The sequence below is a fragment of the Boleophthalmus pectinirostris genome, unplaced genomic scaffold (genome assembly GCF_026225935.1).
Source record: "Boleophthalmus pectinirostris isolate CB_2022bp ecotype Guang Dong unplaced genomic scaffold, ASM2622593v1 HiC_scaffold_21, whole genome shotgun sequence".
NCBI lineage: Eukaryota > Metazoa > Chordata > Actinopteri > Gobiiformes > Gobiidae > Boleophthalmus > Boleophthalmus pectinirostris.
Window position 1 is genome coordinate 5,578,476 of NW_026571175.1, and position 27,763 is coordinate 5,606,238.

At 36.6% G+C, this 27,763-nt stretch overlaps 1 protein-coding gene and 1 long non-coding RNA gene across 3 annotated transcripts; one reads left to right on the plus strand and one right to left on the minus strand.

Moving 5' to 3' along the window:
• Positions 1–1,999: 1,999 nt before the first annotated feature.
• On the minus strand, positions 2,000–8,699 carry LOC129410124 (uncharacterized). The gene is made up of 4 exons (XR_008632741.1): positions 8,564–8,699; positions 8,257–8,308; positions 5,975–6,072; positions 2,000–2,195 (listed from the first exon to the last, which is right to left on the minus strand). It is a non-coding gene; the product is annotated as an uncharacterized LOC129410124 (long non-coding RNA).
• Positions 8,644–26,799, plus strand: LOC110162165 (prolyl endopeptidase-like). Of its 2 annotated transcripts, none has more exons than XM_055157532.1 (15): positions 8,644–8,954; positions 10,928–11,002; positions 11,533–11,666; positions 11,757–11,887; positions 12,244–12,456; positions 13,078–13,199; positions 14,524–14,629; positions 15,284–15,475; positions 17,951–18,148; positions 18,810–18,913; positions 19,283–19,419; positions 19,813–19,907; positions 20,077–20,208; positions 20,782–20,938; positions 24,905–26,799. In XM_055157532.1, the coding sequence occupies exons 1-15, from the start codon at positions 8,793–8,795 to the stop codon at positions 25,197–25,199; spliced, it is 2,253 nt and encodes a 750-aa protein (XP_055013507.1). In that variant the 5' UTR covers positions 8,644–8,792; the 3' UTR covers positions 25,200–26,799. The 2 variants fall into 2 exon arrangements, with proteins under 2 accessions (XP_055013507.1, XP_020782682.1); XM_020927023.2 differs by having other exon boundaries at positions 8,644–8,837.
• The last annotated feature ends 964 nt before the right edge of the window (positions 26,800–27,763 follow it).

Sequence of the window (27,763 nt, forward strand, 5' to 3'; positions counted from 1 at the left end):
TGTTTTAAATATTTTAGTTGGCAATAGAGCTTAATTCTGCCACCACTGTAGGGGGTACTGTTTGGTCATGTGAGGTGGTCAACAGGTGGGACTGACCCCCCCTCACCCCTCCTCACCCCCCTCATCTCTTCCCTCTTCACCCGAGCACGATCCGACCAGCGGGCAGGGAAGTTTATCCAAAAGATCTGTCTGCCAGACCAAGAGGATTTAAGGCGATCAATAAAAATGTCTGCTAATTAGGAAGAGGAGACCATGAGGGCGGGTGAAAGAGGAGAGGGTGGGTGAAAGAGGAGAGGGAGAGAGAGGAGAGAGGGAGAAAGAGAGAGGGGAGGTGGGGAGAGAGAGAAGAGGACGTGAGGAGAAGGGGAGAGAGACAGAAGGGGAGAGAGTGAAGAGGAGAGAGGAAAGGGGGGGAGAGAAGATGGGGGGGGGGGGGGGGGGGGTTAGGGTTAGAAGAGGAGATGAGTTTAAAGTTGTGTTCTGAATAACCAAAATGATCAGATATATACCACCTTCTACCTCTTTAAAGACCTTACTATCCTCGTCTTATAAAAACTGGGAATGTGGGATTTCAACGTTTTGCAATTCAGTTCTCCATAACAGCATGTTACAGGCAAAGTTGATAAGGAATTCTATAGAATTTTATGAATCATTACTATTGACTTTGAATCCACCCATTCAATAGAATGTTGTGGTTTTGTTCCGGTTCATAGTGGTTTTCTTGGTTTAGATTTTCTTTAGCCAACACAACCTTCTTCCATCTAGAATGTGACATCATACTCCCAGTATGGATTCCCATCAATTAGCTATGTAGTGCTTTGCCATGAAATGTTCAAAAGGTAAATTAACAAATATTGAACCTGATCATTTATACTTATTATTACAACCTAAAGCTCAGTATATTACGACACTAATCTGCATTTTAACAATATTCATTAGGTTGCCCCCATTATTGTTCCCCTTTGAATATTTTGACATGATGCTCACCATATCATATGCTAGCTTTGTCTTTTAGGTTACAAAGCCATCTTATTTACGCTATGACATTTTTTCAAACCCACATCATTTGTGTGTTTAAAAGAAGAATGGAGGGATTACATTCATTGAAAGCTGCTGGAGCTGCCCGTGATAATAAGCATGATGTGGTGAGAAGAGCATAAGGAGTGATCACAATTTTTTATTTTTTATTTTTTTGCAAAGTTAAGGTATTTCTATTCTATAAAAAATAGTTACAATTCATACAAGTTTTTTTTTGTGTGTTAATGGAATTTCAAATGTACTTTATCCTTCAGAAAGTTTGATTTCATAAACAGGTCACATACTGCTGCATTACAGAAATGAAAGAACATTTTGGATATCACAGTTTGATCCTGGGGTCAATAATCATGAATAATAATAATAATAATAATAAATCATGGTGTAATGTTTCTCACAATAATAAATAATACTAAAATTTGACTGCTATGTCATAGTTTAATTGTAGTATAGGTTACATTCAGGCCCAATGAGGAGCTCTATAGTGCACTCTAGGTTTACAAAAGGAGTTTTCTGCTTTTATTTACAATAAAATCCAACAATAAAACCTCCCTGTCAAGCCTTTCCTAAAGGGCACTGTACCTAAAGGTGTTCTATAGAACACATTCATCCTATGACTAATTATTACTCACAGGGAGAACCTGCAGTGACAGTAATTTTAAATGGAAATCTTAACTTCCCAAGAAACAGTATAACAGTAACTCATCTATCTATGGAAAAAGTGGGGAAAAGTACATTATTGTACATTATTATGATGAGAGTCTTATAGTCAAACTAGTGTTGTCAAAAGTATTGTTGAAAAGTAGATACTCATTTGAGCAGGTATTTATACAAAAAAATAAAAAATCCCATTGACAGAACAGAAATGAACCTTTCCTGAATAACTTTAGAATGATCCTGAGCTGCATCAAAACAATCTCTATGAAACAGTCCTAATTTCTCATCGTTCTAAAACCTACTCTCTATTACGTGGACTTGATTAGTACTCCCAGTGGAAAACGTGACGCAACAGCACGACAATGAGGAGGCGGTGCTGAATCATTAGTCTAGACCAGGATCAGGGAAATCCCAGTCGGACACGCCTTGTTGCAGGTCCAAACCAGGTCCAAACTAGGTCCAAACCAGGTCCAACAGAAGATCCTTGTCACTGGGTCAATCCACTGAAAACCAGACCAGGATTAGACCAAAGGCACACTTCAACTCACGCTTCGACCTCTGACCTCCTTTTTGCTCAGGTCAGGTAAAGAGCCCACAGGTAAAAGGGAAAGATAGTATTGACTAGAACTGAATTTGATTTTAAATTTAGCAATAAAACATATTATATTATTACTATATTTTGACTCTACTTGCACAGTTTTGTATTTTATTGTATTATCTTCACACCTTTTAGTATCTTAACCCTATTCAAAGTATTTCTATTATTCTAGATTGGTCAGTTAGATTTAAAGAAGACATATTGTGCTTGTGTCTGCTATATACAGTGGTTATAATCTATGACATAGTCCGATGACTTCCGGGTTAGACAGATGTGGTGTCCAGTGGGAGCTGATGTTGCCATAAAAGTCATCAGAACAAAGTGCTAGCCCCTTGTATGGATACAGCGAACAGTGGATTTTATTTTACTTTTTACCAAAATTGCTATGTGACGCTGCTGAATCCTATATATAACTGATAAAATTAAATAAAATTGGAGAACGAAGTAAGTATGTCACAATGGGTGTGTACTGATGATGATGGAGGTGAAAACAGGGTTAGGTCGGAGCAATGACGTCTTGAATAGGAACATAAAAATTAGTCAAACATCCATGAATCACTAAATGAGAAAGGAAATCACAATTCAGTTTTGCATAATAGCTCCCCTTTACGTTAACTGTATTGATTTTGGATTGCATATTTCTATCTCCTGTTGCTCTTTAACTTTGTGTTGCAATGGTTCCAACTTTTGTTTCTTGCAAAAATCAGCAAAGTTAGTGCTAGATAGTCAAGTTTGGAAGGACAGATGTGAAGTAGGGGACTAGTAGGGGACTTTTTAACTGCTGCTAACCCAAACATTTTCAAAACCCTGACCATAACCCATTTAAAGTTACAAATTATAACCTTGTTCCTGGACATTGTCATTTCAAAAGACCAATTACAGCAGACTGTTCTTCCAGAGCATGCTATCTAACATTAATCAATCAACAAGGCAAATGTCTAAGTAGGTTTCCCCAACCCACCCAAGTCTCCTCTCTCTCCTCAGTTTTTCTCCCTCTCTCTCCTCTCTCCTCCCTCCTGTCTCCGTCATCCCTCTCTCCCTCCCCTTTCGCCCTCTCCACTCCTCCGCTCCCCCCGCCCTCTCTCTCCTCTTCCTCCTTTAACTGCTGCAGCACCTCTTTGACCTAAATCTCGTCCGTCTAATCCTGTCCTTCTCCTGGACTTCTGGTCACCGCAGCCCCCTACCCCCTTCCTCTTAATTGTCTTAATCTCACTGGTCTTTTATTGTGCGGGCCGCGTCATGCATGCTTAAGGGACAAAAACACGCGCGCCGATCGATACTAGCCTCACGCCGCATGCTAACAGACCCGTGGACATTATCGATTATTTCTAATGAAGTTTGGGACCCGAGAGTTTAATTAAAAAGAGGCACAACTTGTCAACGGGAAAATGTGCTTTGTTTGAGATTGAGATTAGAAACGGTGAATTGGAGGGTACAAGTTAACAGCCAGTGAATCCAAGCACAGTCGAGAGTAATAGTAGTGGTGGGGGGTTTCAGATAGAGTCATGAAGCGAGGGTCTTCGTTAAGAAAATCAATTAAAGTGAATTTGAAATCAACATGTCCTTTCTGTGGTACTGAAGCCTTCTCTGAGACCTCCGATTCATTGGTGGGGGATATGAGCACCTGGACTGGCAACCATTTTCTATACTGTGATCCAAAGCAAAAAAAATTATCTCACAAAGACTTTTTGCCGAAATGCTATTTGAAAATTAAAAAATGCTTTTGGACATCAGCCATCTGAGTGTGCTATGCATTTTTTCACTTTTAAATTGCTGTTCCTTGCATTGCACCTCTACAAGAACTTTGGTCTGCGTTTTCTGTTTCATTTGACTAAAGCCTTCTCTTAAAAGCTAAAATACATGGGTTTGGTCAATCTGTAACTATAGGGTTGGGGTACTCTTTATTGACACCATATACAAATTTGTACAAGAGCAGTGGGACTCATCTCCAGATCTCATTGCTAGTCTTGGTCAGGACTACCTTAACTGGAGGATTTGGCCTGTGATGCATGTTTTGGGTTGATGGGGAAACCCGAGAGGCCAGAGGAAACCCAAACAGACACAGAGATGATGAAAACTCCACACAGAAAGGCCCGGCTTGCCACTTTTAAAGCACTTTTAAGGACATTCTAGTTACTTTAGAATATCATTAAATGTCATTAAACTCCTCTAGATTGTTCTTCTCATCTTTGTGTTTTATGTTCAGAATTCATTGGGTTTAAAATACTTACTCGTGTACAAGAAAATTTAAGTTGGCCTGAAGCCCTGAATCTTGTCCCCAAAGTGTGATTTGACACTTCCGCAAGCCAGGACTACACCCAGACTAGATTAAACCAGGACTAAAACATAATTAAGGGAGAGTCTACAAACTGGACTCAAACCAGAATCCATCAGGAACAAACCCCTAAAAAAAAAAAAAAAAAGAAAAGAAAAAACATACACGCTCCTGTTGTACATTAGCAGCAAAACAGCAAAACTCACAATGTGGCGCTATGAGTGGCTACACGACCCCGAATCTTATGTGTATCACTAATTAGTAAAATAAAATTAGAGAACAACGTAAGTACAAAGCAGTGGTGGTGAAAACCGAGTAGATCAGAGCAATGACATCTTGAATACAGGAGAATAAAGATTACACAAACATGTATGAGAACATTTCAGAGGGTAAATGAGAAGGAGAAACAATTACAACATGATTAAAAGTTCTTTCAAGTAAATTTTCTTCTTTAAATCCCAGTTTAAATTGTGTCTTGTGTGCACATATAAAACAATAGCAGGAGGAGATTATGGTTCAAAAACAATACGGCCGTGCAGCTGATCCACTTTTATTAGCTCAGGCCACAGCTAAGCCCAGGATCACGCAGAGGTTAGAGGCCGATTTGGGGAAGATTTTGAAATGACGAGCAGCAAAATAATAAAAGAATTCAGAACAATGAGGGATTATGGGTTAGAGCTGCAGGAGCCATCTGTCACAAAAGGCAGAGGGGGTCAATAATACTTCATATGTTTGTGGACAGGCATTCAGCATGTACAGTTTATGGGTTTAAGGTCTGAAGAGAAAGGGGAGGGGGCTGCTGTCATGGTAAAACTACTGGTGACATTGACTCAAATACACTTACAATTACAATTTTAATTGGTAGAGATTTCAGATTCTGAAGGAGGGGCAAGAGACATTTATTTATATTGTTTATATTGTTTATAAGAGATCACCAAATATTGAACCTCATCGTTTAGTTTGTGACAAACTAAATAAACTCTGCACAGTGAGAGCTAATATTGTTTTGAAAAAGAATGTTACCTAGTATGGTTTTATATTTTTAACATATGTCTCCATAGATAAGCACGTGGCGTGATCAGGCCAAGTTACAGGTCAGATCTATGAAGAGGTGACTCCAATCACATTTAAATGTGAAATTTTGGAGCAATAACATATTCAGGGACAAAAGCAGTTAGCAGAGCCTACACCAGAAAAGTTACATAATGACCCATGAATGAGTCATTTTACAAGCGCTTATCTTCACTGATTAATGGTTAATTCCCTGGCATTGGTGATATACTAGTATGGTGCTCTAAACTGAACTTTTATGTGTACAAAAAAGTACATATTATATACACAATTTAATAATGAATGTAAAGGTAAGGCATTTTGGGTGTCATGGTAGGTTAAGACGTTTGCCCACTAACCTGAAGTTTGATGAATTAATCCATGTGCTGCTGGCAACAAGAAGATTGTGGGTGTCCATATAGGTCTCCAATACATCCAAGAAGGACAGCTCGCCACTCTATAATGACAAATAATTATTATAGTTATATATATATATATATATATATATATATACACACATAATATATTATATTATATTATGTCCTTGAACGAGGCACTTCAGTGTTTGGTGGTATGACAGGAACAAAGAAATCTGGGTTTGAGTTGCAGGCCTATGAAAGCATTATTTAATAACTAAACCAATGTCTATATTAGTCGAAGATGATACACAAGTTATACATTTGGCAAATTAAGTGCTTTCAGTAAAGTTGTAAATTTCAAAATATTCTGTTTATCATCTGTAATTTGAGGCCTACAGACTGACTGAGTTTGGTTCATGTTCAGGAGAATTTGTTTTTGTTTTTCGGTCTCGTGTTCACAGTGGGCGAGTCTGGGCTGTAATCTGACTAATCTAATCTCTCTGTCTCTTCTACCTGTTTCTGAGTGCAGCCAATTAGACGCCCATCTGTCCTGCACGCCGCGGCTGCATGGTCAAATGTGGCGTAATCCAGAGCCACGGAGCTTTAAGGGGCACAGTGGAGGAGCTCAACCCGTCTGAGGGGCTCCCATCTCAGCCTCCATAACAGCCATCTGCCCCTGCCCTGGTCCACTTTCATCCCCACAGATTAGAGCTCCACCTCCCTCCTCTCTCAGGCCAATTAGCACGGCAGTCATTAGGTAATACTGGGAAACGCACTGAGTCACAACTGGGACTGAACCGGCAACTGCTTTGTGATTGTGCTTTTTGAATGCTGTTTTGTAGTTTTGTTTTGTTCTATAAAATGTGTAACTATGATTCACAAGTACAAAAGGTCTATTACAAGAATCATGACCATCTTTAAGTCAATATTTTTAGCCCTGTATGGTAGCTGGTAGTCCTGCATTATTTTTGGTTTAGTTAATTAGTAAGTTAATTAAGCCTAGTCCTGGTCCACTCTTGTTTTTGAACTGTTTTAGTCAAGGACTAAAGCAGTCCTATTTTAGTCCTGGTTCAGTTATTTTTAATCCTGACACAGTCCTATTTTAGTCCTGGTTAAATTTTAATTCAGTCCTGGTTTGGTCATGCAACTGGTAGAAAGAATTTTATTTTTTTTCCCCAAAAATACTTATCGACTCCATATGAATAATTTCTAAAAAGATTAGTTATTTCATGTTTGACTCATGAAATTCTTTTATTCTATGTAATAAAAATGTAAAATTTTAAGACAAGTAAATTGTTATGTATATCCTAGAAAGTTTTTTAAAGCGTTAATACAACTGCGTGCAATTGACTTAACTGAAGACTGGTCCCATTGCATTGATGCCACAGACAGGTAAGTACAATCAAACAGGTCATAGGCCCAACTGACAGATTAACAGATCATCAAAGCCAGTCTCACTTAATCACCTTAACTTAATTAGTTTGAAATGAGCCATGTCTGCCCCCGTCTCGTGTCTTTCCCTCCTTTTCTACAGACTTTTTCACAGATTTGAGGATTACACAGATTATTTGTCTGAAACTTTTCTGTGCGACAATCCGCAAACCAGACTCTCCACATGTTGTTTTCAGATCAAAACAGAAAATACAACTCTAAACAAACTGCAAGGTGAATTGTGGATAATTTGGGGTATTTAAAGGTGCAGTGTATAACTTTTCTAGTCGAGGGCCTGCCAAAAACTTCCACAGTATGGCATTAAATGTTTTCATCCATGAAAACAAGCAAATAATGCCACCATGTTCAGTTATAAGTCAAATATGAGGAGGCAAAAGTTTTGTGATTGAATAAATGCAGACAACGTTTATGCCATACTCTGGAACATTGCAGGCAAAAAACATCTCCATGGTCACCCCCCCACCAGAAAACTTACTCAGTGCACATTTAACAATCTGTAGCAAAACTGATCTAATTGTTGTCTGCTGGTATTTTTAAACATCTAGTTGTGTAATAGAAATGATAAACTCTGTGTTTATAACTACAAAAATGTTGACTATATCTTTAAAAATAGCACCAGTGTTTCCCCAAGATTTAAGTGATACTTTAAGTGATAACACTGACTTTATTGCGCATGTATTTTTATTTTATTTATTTTATTTTATATCTCAGTGATTCAATCAAATACAATTTATGGCGTGAAAATGTCAAGTATTGTAGGTCATATGACCAAAGTTTCCACTCATAAATCACACTTGGTTTAAAGTCATGGAAGTAAAATGTTCACACACCCATGTCAGTGATTTGATTGTGAATTTTCCAAGGTCCACACTGACCCAAAGCCTATACAAAACGACAATAGAAAAAAAAAATTAATAACATAATTACATTAATTGGAAAATGACTATAAAGTAGTAGGCTAATTAGCAGCAGTTTTCAGGCTAATACTATTTTGAAAATCAAATTAGACTGGCAGCTAAGAGTCAGCATCCTGTGTAAAATTGGATTTTACCAGTCAGCATTCAAGCATCAAAACTATAAATAAACTAAAAAATATCCCCTAGTTTACCGTAAAGATGAAAATAAAAACTTACTAACCTTCCTCGTGACCATGTGTCCCATCATCACCTGTGCCTAACGTGACAGTGACGCATCGTGACGCAGCTCTTCCTGAACAGCACGTACTGCAGCGTCAGGGGCGCGGAGTACAAACTTCTTACTTTCACTTTCTCTTCTGTAAACTTAGACTTTTTAACACGTAAAACATCGATTGAACTCTTAAAATACCGAGAGAAAAGCGTGAAAAAACACGTTATCAACTTATAACATGACGTCGTTTAAGTATCCAGCTGCGAGGAGAGACGAGAGCAAGGTTTGGATCGTGTTTTCAAAGTTGTTGGTTGTTGCTAACACATTTACAGAAAGTTCTACTATGCGCTTTTTTTTGAGCTGGCTGTGCACGAAAATCGATACTAGGACAGAAAGGAAAGTGAGTCATTTTAGATGGAGGGTTGAATGAAAAGAATGGCTAAGTCAGGAACGAAAACTAAAGTGTTTTTAAGTTGTAATTCTTGCTAAACATGTCGCTAGCTGTGAAGTGAAATTAGCTTCTTGAAATGAATAGGTTTATGACTCAGCACAGGTGAAATACGTGCCTCAGATTGGTAAAAAGGTGCTGTCTAATGTTCTATTTCACTGTGGTAAGATGATTTTTTCAGTAATATAGGAAATAAATTTGAGTTTGCGAAGTACTGATGTAAATAAACGCTATGACAACTAGTACTCCTATAGCTACTACTCATTAAACGTACACTGCTACTGTTCTCAGTCTGGTTTACTTCAGTGTTTTCATTATATTGTTTTATGGTCAAATGGTAAAACATGGCTATTTAAAAAATACGTGTCAAATACCTCAATAATAACTCTAGATGAACCATATTGTTACAATATCATGAATGACTGAACAAATGAAAACCGGAGGTGGGTAGAGTAGCCAAACATTTTACTCCGGTAAAATAATATTCAAGTAGCAAAGTTCAAGTACACAGTACTCGTCCAAGAAATTAGTGAAGAAAGAGTAAAAAAGTATTTAGGAAAACTACTACTCTAACTTAACTGTCAGGACATAACATCTGATTGAAGTGAATGTAATGTGAAGTGAATGTAAATTCCACAAAATCTTGTATTTTGTACAAAACTTTAAAAAACTGAATAATATCTGAAGGAGCGGTGCAAACAAAATGTTCAAATCATTGAGTAACTTAAAAAGTTACTCAAGTAAATGTAACTGAGTACTACCCATGAAAACAGAATGATACCACAATCATTCAAATTTAATAAAATATTATGGAAGTACAACAATTTTAGATCGGTGTGTGCTTAATGAGGTCAGGTGTCATGTTTGATAGTCACAACTCAGGTTAGTTATGGTCAAATGTGAATGAACTTATGAAATGCAGTATATGAGCTTGGACAATCTTTATTACTTTCTAGATAAGTTAACAGAACTTTTACTTGTCCCTCAATGGAGAAATTCCAGTGTTGCAATGCAGAAAACAAACACAACACGAGAATAGAAAATATGCAATCAAAAATAAAGATGTATCACAATTTTTTAAAAATTGTTTAAGACCATTTTAATGTACTGGAGTTAAGTTACAAAGATGTGTAATAATAAACAGTGTGCAATAGTGTTGTCACAATACTAAAATTTCAAACTTGATTTTGATACTACGGAATACAGTCAGTACTCAATACCAATTCTACAATGATAATAAAAACTCTCTTTAGACAATAGAATGTGATTTTCAACATTAAACTGTATTACATTATTTTATGTTGGTGCACCAATTTGATAGTGAAAAACTTGCCGGATCGACATGTCCTTGTTGGACATATAAAATGGTCTATTAAGACAATTTAGGGTAATAATTTGGCTCAGTAGGTCTCATAGTGGTTGAATTTCTAGTTATACAATGCTGTTCAGTAGTTACTTGAGTAATAAATAAACACATTTAGATCATTTTTGTCTTATATCTGTGTAATCCCTTAATGGTCCAGGTAGGTTCCATAGTGATCCATGGTCTGTGCTCTTATACTCGTTCTGATATAGCTCAAGATCATTCTAAAGCTGTTCAGGAAAGGTTCATTTCTGTCCTGTGAACAGGACATTTTTGTATTGATACCTGCTCAAATGAGTATTTAGTTTCAAAACTAATTTTAGTATCGATTAGTATCCGATTTTGGCTACCATTGAGAACCAGTGAGTGCAAGTAGTGTGAAACTGTTACTACAATAAGAGGCTTTGACTATGATTATGTACAGTACAGCATTTGGACAACAAGACAGAGCATGTTGGAATCTTCAAAACAAGTTCGAAAGACTGGAACATTAATACACTAATAGGTTTATGTTTTGGCACAAATTACATGCTCTTGTTTTGTTTTATTTATTTTTACCTAGGTGGATAACTACCACGGCACTGAGATCTGTGATCCTTATGCTTGGCTGGAGGACCCAGAAAGTGAAGAGACCAAGGTGAGCATTACACACCACATCAGTGTTAATTTTGTCATAGTTTTAATCATATTTTTGCTGACTGAACTAAATATTAAGTAATTATAATGAATAAAACTGTGACTAAATAGCATTAAATTTTCAACAACTGAAACTATGACTAAAAGTAAATATTTTTGGCCACTTAAAGAACTGATTAGCTCCAAAACTAGGCGCACGTCCATACATGTATGGGACATGTACAGACATGCTCTCTGGACAAAATGCAACATAATTTTTTGTAGTTAATTTTTTTTTTGTTCTAACTAAAACTATGACTATGGATTTAGTCAGTGTAATTAGTATTTTTGTCGACTATAACTTAAAATAATTATTGACTAAATCTGGACTAAATCTGAAAATCATTTTAGTCAAAAGCCTAAGACTAAAACTAAATAAGAATTTCTTGTCGCTGTACTACAATCAAACATGCATGATGGGCAAATGCTCTACCATAGAGCCGCAACTTCCCCCTAAAGATTGTGTTTTTCCCTCTTTTTTCCTTTTTCCAGGCATTTGTGGAGGCGCAGAACAAAGTCACGATGCCATTTCTAGAAAAGTGTAGAGTCAGGGAGAAGTTTCAACAGCGACTGACAGAGCTCTATGACTATCCCAAATACAGCACCCCCTTCAGGAGAGGAGACAGGTAAAGCAACACAGACATGTTATCAGTGGGATATGGTGTCCTACATAATCATACAATGATTATATTGTATCTGTGTCTGTACTTTTGTAGGTATTTTTACTTCCATAACAAAGGCCTCCAGAACCAGAGCGTGCTGTACGTGCAGGACTCTCTCGACGCTCCGGCCTCTGTGTTCTTTGACCCAAACACTCTGTCTGAAGATGGAACTGTGGCGCTAAAGAGTGAGTAACTGCAGAAGAGGTTTAAACAATAGCTGGTATCTTCAAAGCAGAGAATCTTAGACTATATTTTAGACTATAAATTATTTTCAACACTAGTTCTGATCTAGACACAGACCTTTCCAAAACTATTCAGATAAGGTCCAATTTATTTTCCTATTTATGTAATTTTGTGTTTTTAATAATATTTTTTGTATCAGTTATTATCTTTATTTGGGTATCATTACTTTTGACAATCCTACCGTCCAGTGATGTCACAAAGTTGAAACAAGCAGTTAGTGGGACTATGATTGTGATCATGTACATAATTTGTTGTATGTTTTTACCTAAAAGGTCAAATAATTCTTCTCTCATTACAGTGGGTCGTCTGTCTGAGGACTGTAAGCTGTTTGCCTATGGCCTGAGCAGCAGTGGGTCAGACTGGGTCACTGTGCACTTCATGAAGGCAGACGGAGACCTGGAGAAACTGCCTGATGTTTTGGAGAGGGTCAAATTCAGCTGCCTCTCCTGGACCCACGATGGGAGGGGCATCTTCTACAACAGCTACCCCCGACAAGAGGGCAAAACAGATGGTGAGCCAGAGCGGAATGGACTGCACAGCATATATACAGGATATGTCAATGTTTAGTGTAGATTATTCTTTTTTGTCAGGGACCATGTACATATTCATAAATCTTACAAAAGAAATTATGACTTGTTCTTGATTTAGCTACTGCTACTTTCCATCTGCAGTCCCTGGGCAGGTGAACACACCAAAAGTATACATTACAATTGCATTACAATTACATTGCAAAACTAAATTAACTCATTAATATTAATTAACATTAGCTTAAAGTAAATAAACTGTCATCATTTCCAGTATGTTACATTTGTTATAAATACTTCTACATAATATTATGTTCATTTTACTTTGAATATTTCAAATATAATATAATATGTAGTGTTGTCATTTACATTTTCAATAGGGTTTACAATTAACCATTCTGCTCTGAATATTTTCATAGCCATTATTAAAATCTATCTGTATTTGGGTAGTGCAATTTTGATGTAGGTCCGATATTTCTACATACTTTTCAGAGTTATGTTATATATGTAGCTATGACATTTGGAAAAACATTTTGCATCTATTCATGGGTCACAGATTACAGACAATACCCTGCTAGTCTGACTAACCTTGGATCATTTGCTTTTAGGCACAGAGACAACTTCAAACATGAACCAAAAATTGTTCTATCATGTGATCGGAACCAAACAGTCTGAGGATGTCCTGGTGGCCGAGTTTCCTGATCACCCCAAATGGCACAGCTCTGTCACTGTAAGTCCAAAAATATTAAGTTAAGTCAGGACTGCACAGTATTTTAAAGCAATCTTTAGCGTTTAAACTCTCTGTAAGAGGTGTAAGATATATAGAGAAAAAATATAATATCATAATTGTTATTTTGGAGATATGCAAATTAATATCTATTGAGTATATTGCCTGTAATTAATTTTAAAGATGATTTCAAAAACATTTACTGTTAGGAATTTCATCAGACGTAATAGTGACTCTTTCACATCCTGTCCTTCTCTGTCCCTTTTGGATGATATCTTTAAGAAACCAGATGCCAAACGGTCACAAGTGTGGCCTATGAGTTGTTGACTACGCTGGAGCCACTTAAGTGTAAATGGGAGGAGGATTTGAGTAGACAGATTTCAGACGAGACCTGGGATAATTCAGAGATATAGTGATTCAATTCCAAGTGGAACATCGCCTCCACTGGTCTAAAACTAAACTAAGTAAGATTATAAACGGGTTTGACCCTACTTGTGATCGATGTAAGCAAGAACCTGTCTCTTTATTGCACATGTTTTGGACTAGTTCAAAATTGAGTAATTTCTGGAAATGTGTATTTGATGTTCTCTCTTAGATATGTGGTAAAGTACTGGCTCCCTGCCCATTAGTTGCAATTTTTGGGGTGAATTCTAGTTTACATTTGACTGAGGGGCAGTCTAGTCTGGTGGCTTTCTGCACAGTGTTAGCTCGTAGGAGGATTTTACTGAACTGGAAGGAACCACAACCGCTCTGGGTCAGGCATGCCATATACTACATTCAGTTGGAGAAAATCAGGTATACAACCAAAGGTTCAGTTCAAAAGCTCAAAAATTGTATATAATCTGGAATCCATTTTTGTCTTATTTCCAAACCGTGGAAGCAGGTTTGGAAATAACTGGAGGAGGTGAGTTTCCTTTCTAGGTTTATTTTGTTTCATCATTATTTATCGATTCATTTCTTGTACCTGTTTGGCTCATGTTCTCATGTTTATAAGTTGAGGGTGGTGTTCTAGGGAGGAAAAGTAAAAAATAATGAAAACTATTGTGTAACATTGTTACAGAATATTTTTGTGAATAAATAAACCTTGAACAAAAACATTTTGTGCAATCTCTCTAACAAAGGTATGAAGTGATGGATTGAAGAAGTGGATTTTGTGGTTAGTTTTATGGTCCATTCATATGTTTTACAACACTTGCTAAAATGTGCCGGTACAAGTCTTGGTTGAGGAACCAAGACTTGTACTGGCACACTTTAGCATATTGTTGTAGGAATTATTGTGAAATACATTTTTGACAATATCTCACCTCTACTCCTTGTCCATTCCCAGATCTCAGACGATGGCAGGTATGCGGTTTTGTCCATCACTGAAGGATGTCAGCCCATGAACCGCCTCTGGTACTGTGACCTTCAGCAGCTGCCCAATGGAATCACAGGTCAGAGAGTGAAGTGAAACCTTTTGTCTTCATGGAGAGGTTAATGTCATACACTGTAACATTCTAGGCATGGCAGTAACAAATTCATCCGGACAGACAGGTGAATAACATGTATGAGAACACAAAATGTAAATGTTCCACAGTATGGCATTAAACATCTTATACAAGCAAATGATAATTGGGTCAACTTAGAGGTCAGATCTGGCGAGAGGCAAGTATGCTTACATTAAGAATGCATGTATTTTTAGCAATAAAATAACTGTAATTTACAATAATGAGTGAGATAGCTGGCCTATTCACGGGTGCCCAAACTAGGGCCCAGCGGGAACTACACTGTATAAAGAAGTGGACTAAAGGAGTGTGAAGTCACCGATAGTATACCAGTCAAATGACCACATTTTTGGCAGTATTTTTGGCAAATTACATATTACATACATATTATATCTGTAACCTGCATGCCTGCACTAGTTTAATGTCAAACTGTGGAACACTCAGTGCAACGCAATTGCAACTCTCACCAGAAAGGTTACATACTGCACCTTTCAAGTCTGTCTTGTTTTTAATGTTTTCACCATTTTTATCGCAGTAATACAGTATATTATATATATTACAGTATTACAGTATCAGTATGACTATATGTTTTATCCTCCACAGGTTTACTTCCGTGGGTGAAGCTCGTGGACACATTCGAGGCTCAGTTTTCATATGTCACAAACGAAGGGACAGTTTTCACATTTCACTCAAACCTGGACGCTCCTCGCTACTGTCTGATCAACATTGATGTCCAGAAACCAGAGAGAGAGCACTGGAAAACCCTCATCCCGCAACATGAGAAAGATGTACTGAGTAAGTACACATATTTAACACTTACTGATGCACAGAGATATTCATTCTATTAAGGACATCCATCGACTACAAATTTCACTGCATGTAAATTATATAAAAACTACTCAAATCTTACTATAGTCATGTAGAAAATGCAGGAAACCCTCTTTTTTACTTAAATTCTGCAAAATCGTTATAAATCCTGGTTCAGACAAGCTGTGGGGGGGAAAATCCATTTAGGAAGTAATTTGGGATCAAATAATTTTATCTTTTTAAAATAATATTTCTATTTGAAGTATTTGGTAATTCCTACTGTATTTAAACTTGTTTGGGGCTTCCAGTTAAAGCACTTAAGACTCATTGAGTATATTTGTGGGAAAGTCAGTTAAGTTTAAAGACACATTGTGCTTGTGTCTGCTATGTAGTTATAATCTATAATACCAGTGGATCATTACGTCATAATTGCACATTTGAAATCACAATCAACTTAATAAAAGAAACAAGTATGCCGACTACCACAGTAGAAAACTGCAGTGCCCAGTGGGAGCTGACGTAACCGTAAACGCCAGATTCACACTCTGATGGATAACTGCAGATCACGCTAGTGAGCAACAGGTTTTATTTTTTCATTTGTACCAAAATGTGGGTACAGTGAGCACAGTAGGCGTGTACTGGTGGCGGTGAAAACGGGAGTTGATAGCCTCTTGAATACAGGAGAATAAAGATGACTCAGACATGGCCAAATCACAAAATACAACTTTGAGAGGGTAAACGAGAAGGAAACAACTATAACATGATTAAAAGCTCTGAATAGTCAATTTTGCAGAATAGGTCTGCTTTAAGTAGATGAAGCAGAAGTAACTATCTGTGTCTCTCTCTGTCTCTCTGTCTCTGTCTCTCTCTCTCTCTCTCCCCCCATCTCTTTCTCCCTCTTTCTCTCTCTGCCCTGCCCTCTTTCTTTTCCTCTTCATGTTCTCTCTCTCATCCCCTCTCTATATAATTCCCTCTCTTTTTCAGGCTCTTTTAAAAGCAAGTCATATTGCTGCAGATATTTCAAGCATATTTTGTAACATATTTTTAGTAGTATTCTAGTTTATCCCTCTACCAAACATCTCTAATAGTTTATAGATCCTTCTGTCTATTTATTCAAAGCCCTTTAAACATTAAACTTTAACCACTTTAACAAGTGTTGTATTGTTCTACCGTAACACGGAGATGCAGATGAGTGAAAGGGGATGCCCAAATACTTAGAAACCCAGTTCCGTAGTTTAACAATTGTTACAAAACATTTTTCTCAGAATTTCTTTCCCATTGTTTCGATAGTTTAAATGTTTGTCAAAGGGAACTTAACTTTAATAGTTTCGTGTGAATCATTTAAGCATCATCACAATAGATCCAAATGATGATAGTCTAGATTTTTCTGTATAATGAGTTAAGAAAATTTGACAAATCAGTTTTACAGCAAATGGAGATGCTGCAATGTTAAAGCCCCACTGTGTAACTTTTTAGAATGATAAAACACATGTTCCTGACCTGATTCACATTTATTTGACTTTTATTTTTTATTTGGTTTCTATGGAAATGTTGTTCCTTTGGCTATAATATTCCACAGTATTGCATATCTATCTCCAAGGAGAATTCTCTGCTTATGTTGCTTATCTGCTTATAAACATGAATCACTTGTATGAGCCAGAGAGTGATATGTCATGTAAGTAATGTTAATTAAATATAATGAAGACATTCCTGCATGTGGTCGTAATAATCAATCAGTCTTTATTTATAGAGCCCTTTACAACATTCAGAACAACAACAACACTCACAACAGACTTAAGTGTCTCAAAATTATTTTCATGTGTTTCATCTGTGTATTTTTATATTGTGAGTACAATAGTTTTTGTACATATGCCATGTCTTGCCCTTCTTTGCTTCGCTATTATTTGTAGAAGTCCTGCAATATAGTGTGCAACTGCCCCCTGCTGGTTTAAACACGCAACAACTACTGTACATTTTTGCCCAGTATGTCTCAGAAATAGGCTTTTTTTTGTTGTTGTTGCTGTTGTAACATTTGTGAATGTTTTAAGTACTACACATTTGTTCTATATAGGGCTGCACAATTTGAGGAAAAATATGAACAAATCCATTAATATGTTTTCTATTGGGCTAACAATATTATTATGATATTTTAATATACTGTTTCGGCATAATAAGTTTAATAAAAAATGTTAAATGTACATGCCTTTATTTATTTGGTAAAATAACGTGTATGTATGTAACACTAAACTAGATATTAAATCAAGACCAACCCAAGTCTAATGTAGGACCTAATAAGGGAAATCATGAACACAATCTGCCTTTTTTGTCAGTTTTACTGTCCAAAAATGTATTTCTGTAAAATGCACCAGCCGATTTTTGCCACATCAGTATTTTTCCTATACAGTATATTGTGAAGCCCTTGTTCTCTTGTCTGTCTAATGCCTTTTACTTTGTGCCCTCTAGGCTTTGTGACTTGTGTGAATGAGCACCACCTGCTGGCCACATACCTCCATGACGTGAAGGACATCCTGCAGGTGTTTGAGCTGAAGACCGGAGCGTTTATTCGGGATCTACCTCTGGATGTGGGAATGGTGTCCGGAGTGAGCGGGAAAAAGAAATATTCTGAAGTCTTCTACAAGTTCACCTCCTACACCACTCCAGGTCTGAGCTTCATTAAATATAATGAAGAAATCAAGCTCACAACCTAATCATTTTAGTGTAACAACCCCGCTACACACAAGAAAATCCATGTTTCTTTTAATTAAGAAATACATGCATTGCAGAAATAGTGGGAAAAAGTGAATCAGAATAGTACAAAAATGTCATTGTTTAGTAATGTGATAAAGGTTTGTATAGGAATATGTGGAGTGCCCTTTCCCAACTTTTCAGTTACAATATTTCACTTCGTGTTTTATGTATTGTTTGCATACACTACCAATCAAAAGTTGAGGCCCACCCTCTCATTCAGTGTTTTATTTTCTTTATTTATATTGTTATATACACAAAAGACATAAAATATATGACGCAAGATGTATACAAATATGTAGTAAAGAATAATGTTAAATAACACTTTGTTTTGACAAGCAAAGGGTACTTTGAGGATTTGAATATAAAATATTTTAAAAACAAATAGTAGTGTCATTTAACTTTTTTCTTTACTACATTATTCCATATATCTTACTTCATATATTTGATGTAGAAAGCAGAAAGAAAAATGTAGAAGGTAGTAAAAATAAAGAAGAAAAAGTCCTTTGAATGAGAAGATATATCATAAAATACTTAAAAATGGTATAATGCATATTTATCGTCTCTCTTTGTCCAGGAATCATTTACCACTGTGACCTGAGCTCTCCAAACCCAGAGCCCAAAGTTTTCAGAAAAGTGGAAGTGAAAGGATTCAAACAGGAGGACTACCAAACTACACAGGTATAAGGAAGTGCACTGCTAAAAGTAGTAAATGTGGACACATTTACAGTAAATATCTGATAACAGTGAGTTAATCAGTAAGATATTAGAGTAGCTGTTGTATGCTGTAAACAAAGTAACAAAGTGAAATTTAAAATAATTCACATTTTATCTTTCATTTTTGATTTTGTCACATTATTTGTGCTGCTTTTTTGCATAATTAAGGGAATTTTAACATAGCCAGTATTTATACTTTTTTTTTTGTTTTTTTGGCTTTTCCAAAACCAAGTGATTATTGTTTTGGGAGTTCTGTCTTGGAGCCAGGGCTAGGACTTGATTATTTGATAACAATAAAAAAAAACACAGCTTATTATTCTTAAACTTTTCCAGGTTTTCTACCCGAGTAAAGATGGCACCAAGATCCCCATGTTCCTGGTTCATGCCAAAGATCTGAAGAAGGATGGGTCTAATCCGGTTTTCCTGTATGGATATGGAGGGTTTGAGGCCTCAATACAGCCGTACTATAAGTGAGTGCTGTGGATGAGTCTAATGAGTATTTGAATGAACTGTTAAGGCCTTGATTCTCCTCTGGAAGTACATTGGAGGGCCCTAGGGGGGACTTGAAAATTGAATGAATGTCCAAAATAGTATTAACATTATCGTATCATCACCAATTACACATTTATTGTATATTATTTTTAAAGTGTTTCATTTTTGTTTTAACTTGATATCTCTACATTGTGGATTAAGTTATTCTAGTTCTGAAATGTGTAAAAAAGCACCTTAATTCACAACATTTTAAATTTCTTACTTGCTGCTGTTGTAACTGTTTTTATCTTCACATTCTCAATATTTCTTCAGTTAAAAAGCTGTATATATAAATATGTATAATTTGTAATCATTTGTATATTTTGCTCCAGTGTAGCGTACTTGCTGTTTGTGCAACACTTGGGCGGAGTCTTGGCTGTGGCGAACATCAGAGGAGGAGGAGAGTACGGACTCACCTGGTACAAAGGTAAAAGTATTTGCAAACTGTTGGGTGCTTAACGGGCATTTTGTTTTTACACCAGAAACCTAATCCCTCTGACTTTTATATTTATTACATTTGGCTGATCCTAAGAATTATCAGATTGATTTCACAAAATCTTTTACAAGTTTTCTCTCTCTTCTTTTCTCTGTTGTAGCTGGGACTTTGGGGAACAAACAGAACTGTTTCGATGACTTCCAGAGCGCAGCCGAGTTTCTGATCCAGGAGAAATACACCTCCTCCAGTAAAATCGCCATCAACGGAGGATCCAACGGAGGACTGCTTGTGGGTGAGTTATTTTGAGTTAGGTTTAAGTGCTAATCCTCAATTTGACTCCAGGTTTGGTCTTTAGTCCTGGATCAGACCTGGCTCAGTCCTTGATTTGAACATATTTGAACACATTTAATTCCGTAAATGTGTTTCTCACGTGTGCCAGATTTAAAACTTGGTCTAAAACTGAAATGTACCTTAACCTCTTGTTTGTTATGTTCGTAATGTTTTACAAGGACATGAAATATAGTTGAGCACATCATTTCTACCTGATGCAAGTCTTACAGGCTCCTATATTTTAAAGTAACACTATGTAACTTTGATGGTGGGGGTCTGCCACCTGTTTGTCTCCTTGGAGATGTTAGTGCTTGCCTGGTATATTCCACAGTATCATAATAACACTTCTCTATCTTCCAGTTAGTTATTTTTATTTATCTGCTTGTCTCCGTGGAGAGGAATAAGTGTAATGCAATATTGTTGAAACATTTCAGGCAAAGCATTAACTTCCACCTCCACCAGAAAAGTTACGCAGTGCACCTTTAGTCATAATTTAGTCATATATTGAGTCAGAATGACATACTTTTTCTTTCAGGTGCATGTGTGAACCAGCGGCCTGACCTGTTTGGCTGTGCGGTGGCGGAGGTGGGGGTCATGGACATGTTAAAGTTTCACCGTTTCACCATCGGACATGCCTGGACCACAGACTACGGCTGCTCTGACGATCCTCAGCAGTTTCAGTGGCTCATCAAGTATGACACAGGCACTCTAAAATATACTGAATGTTTGGGAAGAACAGTGCAGGTGTACCACGCATTGTTGAGCGCTGTATTTTGTGGCTGCATGGCTCAAACTCATGCTTTAAAACCAAAGAGTCCATGGTAGGCCAGTCGCGATAACACATTTTGAAAGACGATATATTTCTGAAGAAAATCTAGACATTAAAAATAATACTGAAACAACTTTTTTGCCACTGAAAACCCAGTATTATCTCCCTTAACTCTTTCCCCCATGAAGACGACATTTGACGACCCCCCTTGAACCCTTAATGACGACTTTTGACACCTCCGCCGTATCACTAAAGACGAGATTTGACGACCTTTAGAAATGGCTCGGTTTTTCACATTTAAACAGAGACTGTGATAGGTGGGGGCCACTACAACCCACACTAGACTGACCAATAGGATTCAAGGATATGTTTTCGCGGATTTTTTCCGAAGTTAATCGAAATAGTGACGATGGTAGCTTCCGGAAAAAACACAACATGAAACACGTGCAATGGAAAGATCGCGGCGCTGCGGCGCACAGTTTTAGAAATAATGAGGAGCGGACGTATTTTATGGATAAGTTTAGAGAAAGTGACTTTTATAGATTTCAAAGTGATGATGTTGAAGTTGATTATAAAGTGGAAAACAGCGACAGCGACAGACTTTCGGGGAGAAGATGAGAATGCCGCTGATGCGTCTGTGTGGAGTCCTGCGATATCCGAACAAACTATCTTAGCTTTATACTCGATTATGAACCAAAATTGCCCTAAAATCTGGATGTTGCCCAGGCTAGTCCTTTAAAATATTTCAGTCTTTTTTTCCAAGATGCGATGTATAACAGAATCGCTACAGAAAAAACGCTTATGCGGAGCTCTGCGCACGAGAAAATAGCCAAGATGACAAATACTGGACACACACTGATGGGGAAAAGTTTTATTATTATATTATTATATTATAATAAGCTAAATTAGTTGAATAAGCTAAATGAGTTGAATAAATAAAATAAGTTGAATAAGCTAAATGAGTTGAATAAGTTAAATGGAAAAAAAATTAATTGGGTGCACACAGGTGTACAACAGGTAAAAACAGGTGTACACTTGGCTATACTGTATCTGGTGATATGAAATCTGTTTAAATACTTTGACAAAGTATATATTTTTTTTTTTTATGAATATAGTACTCAGAACATGCAGATATCAGATGCTGAATGTAGTTTTTTGTTTTCGAGCTTGCACCTGACCAGGTAAACTCTCATTTTCAGTGAGCTGTTATACACCTATAAATGAGTTGAATCACATTTAAACATCCATAAATGAATAGTTCAGAGTCTAAGGTTTCCAGAGATACAAATATGTCTGTGTTACAATTAAGTTCATGAGTGTAAAAATCATTTATAATCACTCGTGGAAGTCTGTTTTCTTTTATGCAATTATGCTCTATGGGTGTAGCCTTAGTAACATATGTATGGGATGTTCCTAGTAGGCGTCCAGGGGGGAAAGAGTTAAAAAAGATTCTAAATACACAATACGGTTAAAAAAAACAAAAAACACACAAATACATTAATTAACAGCACATTAGTAGTAGGAGTAGTTTAAATTTATAATGAGACATTGAAATTATTTATTCAACCCTCTACAGCTCAAATGTCATTGTCAAAAGATAAACAGTTGCTCACTATTACAGAAAAATATATTTATTATTATTATTATTATTAGTGCTGTCATGCGATTAAAAAAAATGAGAGATTAATTAATTATGATCTGTAATTAATTAATCTAATTAAAATTAAATTTTAATCTCACCTAAAAATTGCTGAGAAAAGCCTTCAATTTGAGGTATTTTCATTTAAATTCATTATTACATGATTGTGGCAGATCAAAAGACTGATATAGATTTAAAAAAGTGACTTTATAAAGTCATTTATTGTTTAACAAATCTCTCCAATTTGGCTGTTGAGCCCAAGTCTCCATGAATAAGAAACTGTTTGCTGTAAAGTAGCAAAGACGAGGAAATCTGAACATAATAACTTTTGTCTACTTAAAGACAATAAAAAGATCTTTCCTTAACCATATTAAAAATATTATTGATAGAGAAATACTTTATATATGAGATCACTGGTTTTAGTCCTGGATTAGACCTGCTTTAGTCCTACTTTAGTCCTAGTTTAGTCCTGGAATGGATTAATCCTGGTTTTAGTCCTGGTGTTAGTTCTGGTTTAGTCCTGGTTTAGTCCTGGTTTAGACCTGGTTTTAGTTCTGGTTTAGTCCTGGTTTAGTCCTGGTTTAGTCCTGGTTTAGACCTGGTTTTAGTTCTGGTTTTAGTTCTGGTTTAGTCCTGGTTTAGTCCTGGTTTAGACCTGCTTTAGTCCTAGTTTAGTCCTAGTTTAGTCCTGGAATGGATTAATCCTGGTTTTAGTTCTGGATTAGTCCTGGTTTAGTCCTGGTTTAGACCTGGTTTTAGTTCTGGTTATAGTTCTGGTTTTAGTTCTGGTTTAGTCCTGGTTTAGACCTGGTTTTAGTTCTGGTTTTAGTCCTGGTTTAGACCTGGTTTTAGTTCTGGTTTTAGTTCTGGTTTAGTCCTGGTTTAGTCCTGGTTGAGACCTGGTTTAGTCCTGGTTTAGTCCTGGTTTAGACCTGGTTTAGTCCTGGTTTTAGCCTTGGTGTTAGTTCTGGTTTAGAGGCGCACAGGAGGAAGCGCGGTTTACGCAGCGTACGTGAGAAAACACAGTCCACACGCGGCTCACGGGAGGACAGCGGTGTTCGCGCAGTGTCTACGGAAGGAAACGTGGTCCGCGCGTTCTCAGGTTAATGACGATGATGAAGGTGTGTGTTTGTGTGTGTTTGTGTTTGTGTGCGTGTCCCCTCATGTGGCAGGTCACTATAGGACAGTAGTGCAGACATCATGAGCCTATGCAGGTTGTTTTCAGGCGATATTATATTTGTTATTTTCTTTTATATTTCACGTCGGGAGAATAATTTCCAAGACACGAATGTGTTTTTACCTGTGCACTGCTGCTCTGTTCTACTGGCTCTTCGACCTGACGCCGCCAACGTTAACATGACGTTTATATCGCTCTTACTGCGCGCGTTTTGTGTGGGTGTCCGGCAATGAGTGGAATTACCGAAATAAAAAAAATGTATAAATGTTTATTTTGTGTGTGTGTGTGTGTGTGTTGTTGTTGTCCCAACAACACATAAAAACAGGTTTTATAATAAAGCAACTCACATACAGAAACAGTAAAGTTAGAGATTAAAAATTAGATTAATGCGATTAAAAAACATAATGCGCTAAATATGACTGTAATTAATTAATCGCAATTAACGCGATAATTTGACACCCCTAATTATTATTATTATTAATAATAATATTATTATTATTATCATTATTATTATTATTATTCCATCCGTCATGTATTGACTGTGACAGGCCTAGTCCATAGTTTGTGTCCCAGGCAGAGACTTTTAGATCTTTTAAATCTGGCTCATATCAGACCAAATATGACCTCTCTGTCCAAGGAACAAGTCAGTGCAGCCGGTTTCACTTCGTGGAAACCTGACTGATGAATCAGGCTAATATTGCCCAGCTCTAGTCTAAGTTTAGTTAAAGGCACAGTTTGTAACTTTTCTGGAAGAGGTTACACCACTTGATTATCTCCATGGTTATTGCTTTGATTAGAATTTTCCACACTTGGCTGATTTATGCCAGCAGGCCCAGTTACAAGTTAGATCTGTGAAGAGGCCACCCCACTCACAGTAGGAATGCACTTTTTTCCAGATATTTTTGAGCAATAAAAGGTGTGTTTGGATAAATGCAATATAAGTAAAAGTAATACTGTGGGATATTTTAGGCAAACCAATATCATCAAGAAAAGCTGGTGGTAAAACTAGTGATTCTAAAACGATATTTATTTTTTATTAAAATCTGTCTAAAGTTTAACTCCTCTCTCCTCAGATACTCCCCCCTCCATAATCTCCCCTCACCCCCTTACACCGGCCCCCCGTACCCCGCCGTCCTGCTCCTCACGGCGGACCACGACGACCGCGTGGTTCCCCTGCACACCCTGAAGTATAGCGCCACCCTGCAGTACGGTGTGGGCAGCAGTCCTCAGCAGAAGCAGCCTCTGATGGTGAGAGTGGACACCCAGAGCGGACACGGGGCAGGTAAACCCACAGCAAAAGCCATTCTGGAGGACACACACATCTTCTCATTCGTCGCAGAGACTCTGGGGCTGGACTGGAGAGAGTGAAACCACAGAACAGTACACACATCTAGAGTAAAGCATCTTTTTATGTCAATCGCAAATTCACTAGCAGAGTAATCTCTCAAAAAGGGGTTTAAAGGGATAATTCTGCACTTCTGTGTTTTAGTCCAAATCAATTCACATTTGTGCAATATTGAATCTTAACCACGACGTGTACAAGAATGTTTTAGCACAAGAAAATATTGGGCTTTTAAAGTAGGGCTGAGAAGAAAAAAAAAAAATTATCTTTTCTTTTCGCTTATAAAACTGCTGTCTCTGGAGTTTAGATCTGTACTAACATGTTCTGAAATGTGATTCTTGTATTAGTTTGTCAGTTCTTATTTTTAGCGTGTCCGGGAGAATTGGTAAAATAACTGAAAGATGAAATTTTATAAATCGCAAATCTAATCACAATGCTTGTCAGAAAAAATCTTAATTGGATATTCAAATCATTCATCCCAAAAACGTACAATAATTTCGTCTGTAAATCTATTTTTTTTTACAATAAACAGAGGTGGAAATATATTTTAAAAATTTATAATTTCATAATTGTTGTTTTGGAGACAAAAAAAAGGTTAAACTTAAAATCTGTTGTGCAGTACTTGAATCTCAGCCAATTTCTGTACAGCACTGTAGTTCTCAAACCTGTCATACCAAGTACCACCTAAGAAAATATTTGGTTTTCCCTAGACCACCAAATCTAAATCAGGTCTAAATTAGGGTTATTAAAAGTCTATATTAATCCAACTACACAAAAGCTACACTAGTTCTAACCAAGGAGTAATCTAAAGGAGGACAAAAATGTGTTCAGTTGTCAATTGAAGAATCTGGTGAGCCACAGTTTGAGAACCACTGTAGCCTACTATCCACTCATCCAATTAGTGATTGGTTGCCATAATATTGTCTGAATATTGTCATGTGGATGAAAAAAAAACAAAAAATATACAGATATAATTTTGTTATTATTGCCTACCCTTATTAACTGTTTTGCCTCACTCACACATTTGAGTAATCTCATGTTTGTATGCCTGTAAATCAATACAGTAATTCTTGTTCCCAAATTCCATAAATACAATATACCATTATACAGTAAAGTGTAAAGTGAAATATAGTTCAAAAGGCCTGATAAAAACATTATATAGGACGTTTTTCAATTTTGTTATGTTCACACATGCATTTTTTACATGGATTATTACTTGGCTGGATAACTGCCAAAAGGTGCACTATGCAGCTTAAAGCCACACTGTGTAGTATTCTTATACAAAGTAATAACATTTCCATGGCAACAAGTGATGGCAGACCCAATCTAGTTACATGGTGCACCTTGAACAGTCTACATGTGCCTTAAACTTAGTTCTGTGTTAGAATGAGAGTAAACCAAAGTAAATGTACAATGCTGTCATTTTGGAAACTGTATCCTAAAATGTCGTGCAAAATCATTTGTAGTAAATTATTTGTTAAATGTCCTTGTATGACTATGAATTTGCACTAAAAGGGGTTTAAAGGGATTATAATGTTTACTGCTTTTACATGTGTGAAATTTAAAACTAAACTGTAGACTGACCTGACATGTCAAAAAATAAAGTCAAAATTTGAAAATTTAAAATTGCAGTGTTTTCATGGTGTTGTATTCAGAAAGTTTGATTGTGTACTGCCTATTTGGATTTGTCACAATGCAAAGTAATAGTAGTTAGTAACATATTTTCAACCTTTAATTCAAAGCTTTTTTATTATTGCTGGTGCCTAGACCAGCTGCCTTTTAAAACATACTGACAGAACGAGTGACATGTTTTTATTTTTGTTTTCATGGCCCAGTCCATTGAGTCCAATGACCGACAAGATCTGTTGATCATTATGGGCTTATTTTCCCCTTATTCTGTCATTTAAATTTACTACAAACTCACCCAGCTCTTTTTTAATCACAAAACTTCCAGAGAGCAGTGAAATCACATTTGAGCTGTTATCTCTTCACACTAAAGTGTTTAAATAAAGCATTAAACAAATCTTGATTTATTCTGCCTTTTTGAGATCTACTATAAACAGCTTTGAGCTTCTCTTTTAAAAAAAAAATTGCATTTTTTATTCATCCTGGCAAACTAAATAATTTCTTTATAAACTTTACATCACATAATATGTGAAATAATATTGTTTTCATTCTGTGAAGAACATTTAAGTCTTTAGCAACACTTATAGATCAACTTCTAGATCACAGATGTTTAAAATGAATCCATTCCAGTCACCAAGGATAGAATGTATACGTTATACATTCAACTGAATCTGTGATCTCATTATGGTATCCAAAAGCATGGTCCCGGGAAGGAGAGCTTTTTGCATCATTATAACAATACAACAAAAACTATGTCCAGTTCATTGGAGTCAGCATTAAATGACATATAGCATAAAGTATTTTTCAAGAAGGTAGACACATATTACTTTATGTTTCTTAAGATGTTTTACATCATAGGTTTTAAAAATGAGTCCTCTTTTAAAACATCACAATCTCAACTGAACTGGCGAGCTCATTCTGGTATCCTTAGAGATGCAAGCATGGTCCCAGGAAGGAGACAAAA

Coding starts and splice junctions, on each gene's coding strand:
- LOC110162165 (XM_055157532.1), top strand. CDS start 8,793: ATGACGTCGTTTAAGTATCCAGCTGCGAGGAGAGACGAGAGCAAGGTT. Junction 11,667..11,756: donor CCCTTCAGGAGAGGAGACAG/GTAAAGCAACAC, acceptor GTACTTTTGTAG/GTATTTTTACTTCCATAACA. Junction 20,939..24,904: donor CAGTTTCAGTGGCTCATCAA/GTATGACACAGG, acceptor CTCTCTCCTCAG/ATACTCCCCCCTCCATAATC.